The sequence below is a fragment of the Pseudorasbora parva genome, chromosome 14 (genome assembly GCF_024679245.1).
Source record: "Pseudorasbora parva isolate DD20220531a chromosome 14, ASM2467924v1, whole genome shotgun sequence".
Classification (NCBI taxonomy): domain Eukaryota; kingdom Metazoa; phylum Chordata; class Actinopteri; order Cypriniformes; family Gobionidae; genus Pseudorasbora; species Pseudorasbora parva.
Genome location: NC_090185.1, coordinates 28,059,615 through 28,069,575, shown reverse-complemented (window position 1 = coordinate 28,069,575; position 9,961 = coordinate 28,059,615). Strand labels below are relative to the sequence as shown.

The window sequence follows — 9,961 nt, the reverse complement described above, 5'->3', positions numbered from 1 at the left end:
TGGAGATCCTATAGATAGATGGATGGACGGAGGTTCGGACTCTATAGGGACAGACTGAAGTTAAGATTTAAGTTTAATGTCACACATGACGTTTCAGTGCTTAACTTATTTCGACATTTACTCAGACTCTCATGTTCCCTCGCCTTTAAAAAGAAATACAGTCCATATTATTATCAAAGAAAGGCCTCCACCTAGTGGAGAGGAAAGACGGTGACAACTGAGCTTTTTCAACGAGGTAAAAGTATTTGATGCATTTATTCCAGCCTTTTTGAAGAAAAATAAAGTTTTTGTTATGTTTATAGCTATAATAGTCCAAGATAGCCTACTGTCATACGTTTTTTCACGAAGCGTCGTCTGATTTTGATCCAGTCAGAAGAGCTCGAGCATCTGTTTTGCGCGTCTTTTGGTGAATTACTTTTCGATTTTTTTTTTAAGCTAGATTGATATTCAGCAAATTATTTCAAGAAAATTGTTTTGCTTGGATAAATAGTAATTATAGCAGACATAGTTATATTCTGTTAGAGTAATTCAATGGACGTTTTAACAGTCGTCATCATCATTCATTATGCAGGTTTTAATATTTTATATTACAGTATTATTATATATCAATATGTTTAATATGCATTTATAACACTACACTTTTATATTACTTTTGCATCAAATTTGCTGCTGTGAGTTTTTTAAATAGCGGCTGTGGGAGCTAGTGACGGGAAAATTTACATCTTTGTCTCTTCTGACTGCTTCTGAAAAACCCGGAAATGTGAAAAGGGTCTATTATGAAGCAAATGTATTCACATAATAACATTTTATTATAATATAAATAAAATATACCCCTCACAGCTGAAGGGTGCTGTGTGATGAGCCTAGCAATTATCTTCAGCCTTGGTTATTTTACCAATAAAACACAGCATTTCAACACCTCATTAGTGTTAACTGTATTACTTCATTTTATTACAGTTCTGTTTGTTACTGTATAACAAAACAGATTTCTTGTGACTTAATTTATTCAGACATTAACCTTAACAAATAAGAACACACACCAAACAGCACACATTTCGCACAGAGAGCCCAGATGCCATCATCAGGCGGAGAATGGGTGGAATTAAGCTTCTCTTTGAAATCTTAGTTTGAAAGGTTCTGTAATTTCCTCTTCTGTAATTAATCTGTATGAGCAAACGCCACACGATGAGTCATTGGAGATGACCTCGACTGTGTGAAATGGCTTCGTTCTCGTACTCCATTCACACTTCTCGTCTTTGGCCTTCAAGTAGAATAGAAATTCAAGATTGTTTACCTGAAAAAAGAAAAAGAAACCTCATCTGTGCTGGAAACATACTTTGTTAACTTGACAGATGCATCAGCTTGTGATGGTGATTGAAAATTAAAATATTAATCTATTCTCAACTCAAAACTATCATAACTGAGTATGTATTATTGGTCCACTTTTGGACTCTATTGAATACACTGTTCATACACACCAAGTCTACACTAAAACATCACAAGACTGCTTTCTTCCATGATCTTCAGGTAAAAATCTTCTTCAGTTTAGAGAAAAATCCCCCTTCCTCTTTCTCTGGCTCTTCCTCTCTGCTCTGCCCTGATTCTGAGGTCTGTCCGGTTTGAGAACTACCTGAATAAACACACAAACATTTAGTAAATCAGCTGAAGAAAATTAAGCTTGAGGTAAGTGGCGCCATATTAAAGGGTTAGTTCGCTCAAAAATGAAAATTATATCATTAATTTCTCACCCTCATGTCGTTGGACACCTGTAAGATCTCTGTTCATCTTCGGAACACAAATGAAGATATTTTTGTTGAAAGCTGATGGCTGAGAAAGGCCTCCATTGGCATTCAGTACATTCCCACTCACAAGACCCAAAAGCACTAAAGACATCGATACAAAGTCCATCTCACTACAGTGGCTGTACAATAATTTTACGAAGCGACGAGAATAGTTTTTGTGTGCAAAAAAAATCTAAATAATGACTAGTACAGCCACTGTAGTGAGATGGACTTTGTATCGACGTCTTTAGTGCCTTTATGGGTCTTGTGAGTGGGAATGTACTGAATGCCAATGGAGGCCTTTCTGAAGCCTTTCTCAGCCATCAGCTTTCAACAAAAATATCTTCATTTGTGTTCTGAAGATGAACGAAGATCTTACAGGTGTCCAACGACATGAAGGCGAGTAATTAATTAGGTAATTTTCATTTTTGGGTGAACTAACCCTTTAATATGCATTAATGTTGTCTGTGTGTATGAAGGTTGACTTACCAGTGGCTGGTCTGGTTACTCCACTAACAGATCCCTCCACATCCATCTCATCCTCTGCATAACTTAAAAGCAGCGTTCTCTGCTTGTGTGTCAGTTTCCTGTAGATGATCCATGAGATTTATTAGACAAACAAACTGTAAGTGCATATAGGCGTGTGTGTGTGTGTGTGTGTGTGTGTGTGTGTGTCTGTGAAAGTCTCTTACTTAGGAATTTTGATTTTGATATATACATAATGGTCTCCATAGCCAAAGCTATTCAAGCGTGGGATGCCTTTTCCTGCTAGTTTGATCTTATGGTCTGTTTGAATGCCTGGAGGAATCTGCAAGAAACACATTTCCTCTTTTAGTCATAAAATACGGTGGTGAATTCCACTGAGGCTCCAATAAAGCGCTTTTATTTTCTAACCGCAATGTCGATGGAGCTGTACAGGCCCTGTGCTCGGGCTGTTCCTCCTAGAATCGCCTGCGCCACTGAAATCATCACATCGGAGTGGATGTCAGCCCCATCACGGCGAAACACTGGACTCTTCTGGACCTGCAACACAGGGAGTGAGATACACACACTTACAAAGTGCTTGGAATAAAATGAGTACAGACCAAGTACAGAGCAAAATTTGAAATGACCAACAACAACAAAAATGGGAATCATTTACCAAGAAAACGAATTAAAAGTAATATAAGAGTAAAGAAAATAAAGTAAAGTAAACAAGCAGTTTGAAATGTAATACATTTTTGGCGTCATTTAAAATAAGTGTAAAATCAAATAATAAGTATAAGTAAATAAACAAAAGATTGATATTTTTGATATTAAGAAAATTAGCAAATGTAACAAATAGGAATAAATGAAAAGATTAACATTAATTTAGTTACAAAGGGGATAGTAAATGTGAAATAACCCTAGAAAACAAAATATAAAATTAATTAAAACACTAGTTTAATTAATATACAATAAAAAAATAATTAAATAAAGCAGCATGAAACTAAAACTGACCACATTTAATTTTAATTATTTAATTTGTGTTTTCTTCACAAATTAAAGTTACTAAAAGGGATACTGAACGTAAAATAATAAGACAATCAAATGCAAATTTGATGTAAAAAAAAAAAACTACAAAAAAACCCCATTTTATTTGGTCATAGTAGAGACTTGAAGATTTAGCTAATTTAATAAATAGGAATAAATTATAAAAATATCACATTAACAGGAGTTTCTAAAAGGGATAGTAAAGGGGAAACAAATGATATAATAGTAGGAATATGAAAAATCTGTAATTAGACTAAATATGCCAATAACTGTGTAAACAAACAAACAAAAAAAGATCCTATTCAGGGCCCAAAAAGTATATGAACACTTAAGAAAAACTGAGATGTCGCATTAAATAATATATCAAACAAAGCTGTAATTATTTTTAAATTACATCACAAGAAATGCCTTCGAAAAAATTATGTTATGTTTTAAAATCATAAAATTACACATATACAGTTCAAAATGAGAACAATTAGTATTTGGACACTAATGGTTTGTTTTCACCGAGCGGCACGGTTAGGTACAGTTCAGTACAGTACACAATTTTTGCCATTTCCATTGTCAGAAGTTGTGAATGGTACACTAATTCCAAACCATACCGTACAACTTTTTTGGCAACCTTCCGTTGGGTCACCTAGCAAAGTAGTCCGGAATTAAAGGGTGGAGCTAGACTCAATGCAGAAAGTTGATTGGTTGACAGAGAATCGTCACTTGTGCATGCTTTTTTTCCGGCTGTGTTTTTCCTTGCAGCCTTGGCTCAAACAAAGTGTGTCTTCTTCTTTTGACAAACAGCCACATGCCGAGAAACAAGAATGTTGTACACTGTTGTTTACTGTGTCGCTTTCTTCTTTGCACAAAACGTAAGCCGGATCAGGGTTTTCCGGTCCCCGAATCGTACTACACTGTACTGAACCGTACCGCATCACTTGGTGGAAACAAGCCATTAAGGGGCTTTCACACCAGGTAGTTACAAGGCTTGTTCGACTTCACAAAGCACTGTCTGTGTATTTGAGACATATTGCATTTAATTAATTTAATTTGAATGTAAACACCCGACGAGTGTCACTACAGCAAGCAAAACGTGTCAACTCACCTTGAAAGTTATATAAATGTATTTCTTCCCGACAGGCACCTTGACTGTCTGTCCGTCTTCAATACCTAAAACACATGCACAACAATAGACAGTCAGTACCTCATATGTTTAGCAAAGGACATTCTGCACACCTGTACAATGCAGCGTGAATATACAGTCGTCCCAGACACACACCTGCAGGCACAGGAACCATAACGGTCTGTTTCTGTTTGGTTTGTCCAGTTGCCCGGCACATAATGCAAGGGGTGATGATGATAGAGCCCCGCCCACCACAGCGCCTACACGTTGAGCGCATCATAAACGGGCCTGTGTTAATAGATTCCTGCATAAAAGAGTAAATTATTCAGAGAAATTTAAGGAAAATAAATGTGATTTCTAATACGGTTTCTATTGTATCCTCACCGTGCCTGTGCCATTGCAATAGTGACAATGTGAAACTTTAGTTCCCGGCTCATGACCTTTTCCGTCACAGCGTGGACAGGCATCATCTATGTTGACCGTTATCTCCTTATTCACTCCTTTGGCAGCCTGCGTGAATGTCAGCTCCATCACAAACTATGGCGAGAGAGAGAGAGACAGAGAGAGAGAGAGAGAGGGTTCAGGTGTTGGGAATTTAAAGAGGAACACAAATGAGGGACAGTCGTCGCTGTGTCTCACTTCAGGTGCCTGATCAAACATCGAGTTGAGGTCTCCAAAGCCACGCCCCCCTGCAAACTCTCCAAAGATCTTCCTGAACAGCTCTTCTGGGTCCACCGTGGCCCCGCCTCTCCAGTACTGCTGCTGTCCCGCCCCACTCGCGCTGGGACCGGCAGAACCATACGTGTCATACTGCTTCCTCTTCAGCTCGTCACTGAGGGTCTATATACACAGAACAGCAAAATCTCACCAAATTAAAAAAAAAAACTTTTTTATGGTACATATAAAGTATGTTAATATAAATATAAATAAAATAAATTAATTAATAATAAAATAATAAAATAAATAAAATAATTTTATGTAAATAAAATTATATAAATATAAACATGGTAAATATAAAGATAATTATTCTATTTCATTATATAACAGTTTGCGCAAAGCCTATGTAAAATCCTTTACAATTTAATATTTCAATAATATTTTTACATTATATTATTTAGATTTGAGTGGAGGGATTGTGCTTAATAATTATCATTAAAATGCTGTCACAATGAGAAAAAGTAATGGTACTAAAATATTCTTATTTTTTATTTTTACTTTCAATTTTGGTGTAAAATATATACGCTAAACAGAATTAAAGTCCACCAAAATACCAGATTAATGTAATGCAAGACATTTAGAGGAAAAATTAACATTACATTTTTCTCACCTCATAGGCTTCTGCAAGCTTGGAAAACTTCTCTTTAGCTTCAGGATCATCTGGGTTGGTGTCTGGATGGTATTTCTTGGCCAACTGAGTGAAAAAACTCATGTTAAACTCCCATGTGAACCATCCTTCAAAAATATGAAACTAATGTCATATGGGTTGTCAAACCTGGTAGTAGGCTTTCTTAATTTCTTTTTGAGAAGCAGTCCGAGGAACCCCTAAAACTTCATAGAAATCTTGCTGATGGCATCCAGAAGTAGTGTGGAAAAAATGAGAGCTGAAAACACTGTGACTCCTCCACTCTGAAAAACACATGCACACAGTCGACATTAATGTAAGACATTAAATTATCTCTTTTATGAATTCGATTTTCTCCCATTTTATTTAAAGTTAATATTTTAGAATACATGTAAAAATGCATATATAATTTTTTGTTTTAGTTTTTTGTGATGTTTATTCAACCAGGAAATTGTGTGTGTGTGTATATATATATATATATATATATATATATATATATATATATATATATATATATATATATATATATATATATATATATATATATATATATATATATAATTATTAGAACACATGACATCTGGGGGTCGTCTTATTGGGCCTGTATTTTTTATTCCAAGAGGACAATGACCCGAAACATTCTTCTATTGCCGGAACTACCTGAGACGGAAGGAAGGAAATCTGCTGGAACATTAAAAATTATGGACTGGCCCCCTCAAAGTCCGGACCTCAAACCCATCGAGCACATTTGGAGCAAGTTGGAAAAGGCATGCCATGGAATAACATTAGCATTGAAGTTCTCAGACTAACGTTAAATATATTGACACTATGCCAGAGATGTGCTGCTGTAATTGTTGCAAAAGGTGGACATACCAACTATTACAGTTAAAAGTAAAAAAAATATATATATTATTATGACTCACTTCATCTGATATATGATGGTCAGAGCAACCATCCGCATGTTTCATGAACATTATGAAATGAAATCATGTTTTGGATGCAAAAAAGGGTAAAATTAAGATCTGTCAGGTGTTCTTATAGTTTTAGCCATCACTGTATGTATATAATTATATTATGTATTACCGGTATATATTATAAATGTGAGGACTTTGCTTCATAATTTCATAATACCATTGAATGCCAAAATGTAACTCAACATTAACTTTATTTGTAGTGAACTTTTGCATATACTATTACACATTCATTTTTAAATCTATGTGTGCCTATTACACGCCAACTTGCACACTTTTTAGTGACAATAATTATTACCATGATACATTAGTGAAGGACACATTACTTTGGCAATTATGTCAGTCAGTTGCATCATCTCTTTTAACGTTTCTAATACCACTTACATAAATGGACTAATACATCCACAAACGTGTGACTCGTTAGACATGACATATTTATGCAAAATAATCATTGTTCCACTAACACAACTACTTTGATCATATTACCAGCTCACCTGGTAACCTCTTCAATGTCAGACATCCTCTGTGCCTCCAGCAGCTTAAATTACCCCCCGTCAAAAGACTACGCGTCCAACATATCCTCAGAGCCGCGATATATCCGTGTCTAGGGGACTTTAAAAGCGCACAGGTGCTGCGAAGTCCAGGTATGCCGCCTGACAGCCAACGTGCAGTACAGCGAGCACTGGAGGCTGCCATGTTTACATCGCTCTAGGTCCGGCTGTTTACTGCGCATGCGCATGGGGGATTTGTCTTCATTCACAGTTGCTTTGCAGCTTTTTACCACTAGATGGGGCGGTATGCATACAGTTTGGGGAGATGGCAAACGGATATGGGATTGCTGTTTTTCACCATACAACAGCTTTTTTGTATACAGGTAAGCTTTACAATTACAAGCCATTTATATGGTAATTCAAACACCATATTAACCCAATAAATATAAAGCCTACTGTATCATATTTGATATACAATTCTCTAAGGCCTCTAAATGGTGGAAAACCGCACACAACACAATCTACTACGTGCCTGTCGTTGTTTTACTCGTATTTTTAAAAGTAATGCAGTAATTACTTTATCAGATCTTTTCTGATTTTTATAACGTAAACATAAGAATAACCTTTTCATTGTTATTCATATTTCCAGTTGAATGCTGGACAACTTTACTTGATTAGCTTAACGTTACATCAGTTTTAAAAATCATGTTAAAATGTGAGTATCACATATGATATCAGTCTTTTGGGAACATTTATTCGTTCATATCTCAATCAATAATTTTTTTTTTATTGCACTGCATTACATTACACATTTAACTACACCACTTTCATCATAAAACTACATCAAATATAGTTTTACTACGACAGATAATTGGGAAACGAGGTGCCAACTGATATTCATTTTATGTTAGTAGCCATTATATCTAAGCATGTAACAGTATATCCTGGGAATCTAACTAAACTACAATTTTTTCTTAGCGAAGCTGGAGTCAAAACCATAATCAAGACTAGACCCCTTAAGGCCCAGACCAAGACCACCAAGACCTCTCAAGATCATATTTACAGTAATGACTTTATTTGTCTATAAGTGTTTCCACGTTTCTTTCCCACTGTACCAATGACTGTTGCCATAGCCAGGGGACACTGTCAGGAGTTAAACTAGCATTTTAACAGACCTGAGGTTTCTTGAGGAGGGAAAATTATATTTTGAACAGTGTATACTGTACTCATAAATCCCCACAATTTCCACAAGTCATAAGTGTGGTCTAACCCTGGCTCTGTTTAATACGGAGCAGTGCGGTGTTGCTGGCCTGTGGCGATTGGGGTTTGGACTGCACTGAGACCCCCTGGTGATGATGTCATAATGACTGTGGCTGATGTCATGATGAGCCTGGTTACTGGTTGGACGCAGAGGCTTGTGTGTGTGGTGAGTTTAATTGCTGTGCCTCTTATGCCACCTCCGCAGGCAGACATACGCCCGTTTCTGTGTGAGAAAGGGCTGTTTTATTTAAAATAGGGAACCGAGTGGTTGCTTGTCATCTCTGGGAATCCCGAACGGGATGTATTTTATGTTTAAGCATGGAAAGCATCTTTGAGTGGGCAGAAGTTCAGACCCAGGCATAGTTTATCCTTCTCTTTCAGCGTACACTAAAAGTTAACAATCCCCAATCACTCTCAGTAAAACAAGCATGGCTAACATGTGTGCTGAATTAAGAAAGTCCCACTGCTCTGCAGCTCTCAACTGCTTTCAATTGTTCCCCTGCGCTCTTTCACACACTTATTTTTTTGCTTACTGTTGCACACATGCTTGAGATAGACATGGCAATGCATTGATAACATTGCTAATGGCAAATGTAATATAATACCCTTATGATAAAGAATTGTGCTTAATTGTATTTAATGTGCACTTGTAGTGTACTTCAAATCTTTAAAGAAATGGCTGCAATGGCTGCTGCGTGCGCATGTCAGTTAAATACATTAGTGACCCATTTTGTCATTTTGGGTTTTAGAAATGTGCCCTCGATGCACACTTTTGCCAAGCATCCTAACACACTTAAGTGCACATTCCTAACACACTTAAGTGCACTTTCATGGCTGTTTCCTAACACACTTAAGTGCAATTTCATGGCTGATTCCTAACACACTTCAGTGCACTTTCATGGCTGTTTCCTAACACACTTAAGTGCACTTTCATGGCTGATTCCTAACACACTTCAGTGCACTTTCATGGCTGTTTCCTAACACACTTAAGTGCACTTTCATGGCTGTTCCCTAACACACTTAAGTACACTTTCATGGCTGATTCCTAACACACTTCAGTGCACTTTCATGGCTGTTTCCATAAACACTTAAGTGCACTTTCATGGCTGATTCCTAACACACTTAAGTGCAATTGCATGGCTGATTCCTTACACACTTCAGTGCACTTTCATGGCTGATTCCTAACACACTTCAGTGCACTTTCATGGCTGATTCCTAACACACTTAACTGGACATTCATGGCTGATTCCTAACACACTTAAGTGCAATTTCATGGCTGATTCCTAACACACTTAAGTGCAATTTCATGGCTGATTCCTAACACACTTCAGTGCACTTTCATGGTTGATTCCTAACACACTTAAGTGCAATTTCATGGCTGATTCCTAACACACTTCAGTGCACTTACATGGCTGATTCCTAACGCACTTCAGTGCACTTTCATGGCTGATTCCTAACACACATTTCAGTGCATTTTCATGGCTGATTCC

At 36.8% G+C, this 9,961-nt stretch overlaps 1 protein-coding gene and 1 long non-coding RNA gene across 4 annotated transcripts in view; one reads left to right on the top strand and one right to left on the bottom strand.

Moving 5' to 3' along the window:
- Positions 1–923: 923 nt before the first annotated feature.
- On the bottom strand, positions 924–7,433 carry dnaja3b (DnaJ heat shock protein family (Hsp40) member A3b). Of its 3 annotated transcripts, none has more exons than XR_010897697.1 (12): positions 7,215–7,433; positions 5,900–6,033; positions 5,735–5,818; positions 5,047–5,247; positions 4,792–4,944; positions 4,564–4,711; positions 4,390–4,454; positions 2,676–2,804; positions 2,474–2,589; positions 2,271–2,368; positions 1,479–1,626; positions 924–1,294 (listed from the first exon to the last, which is right to left on the bottom strand). XR_010897697.1 is itself a non-coding variant. In XM_067414866.1 (12 exons), the coding sequence occupies exons 1-11, from the start codon at positions 7,414–7,416 to the stop codon at positions 1,524–1,526; spliced, it is 1,437 nt and encodes a 478-aa protein (XP_067270967.1). In that variant the 5' UTR covers positions 7,417–7,433; the 3' UTR covers positions 924–1,294; positions 1,479–1,523. The 3 variants fall into 3 exon arrangements, 2 of the variants coding, with proteins under 2 accessions (XP_067270967.1, XP_067270968.1); XM_067414866.1 differs by having other exon boundaries at positions 1,479–1,630; XM_067414867.1 differs by lacking the exon at positions 1,479–1,626.
- Positions 7,434–7,537: 104 nt separating this feature from the next.
- Positions 7,538–9,961, top strand: part of LOC137039579 (uncharacterized) — a 54,414-nt gene continuing 51,990 nt past the window's right edge. Inside the window, exons 1-3 of the long non-coding RNA XR_010897702.1 lie at positions 7,538–7,594; positions 8,190–8,275; positions 8,507–8,637. This is a non-coding gene — a long non-coding RNA (uncharacterized lncRNA). The remainder of the gene's footprint in view (positions 7,595–8,189; positions 8,276–8,506; positions 8,638–9,961) is intronic.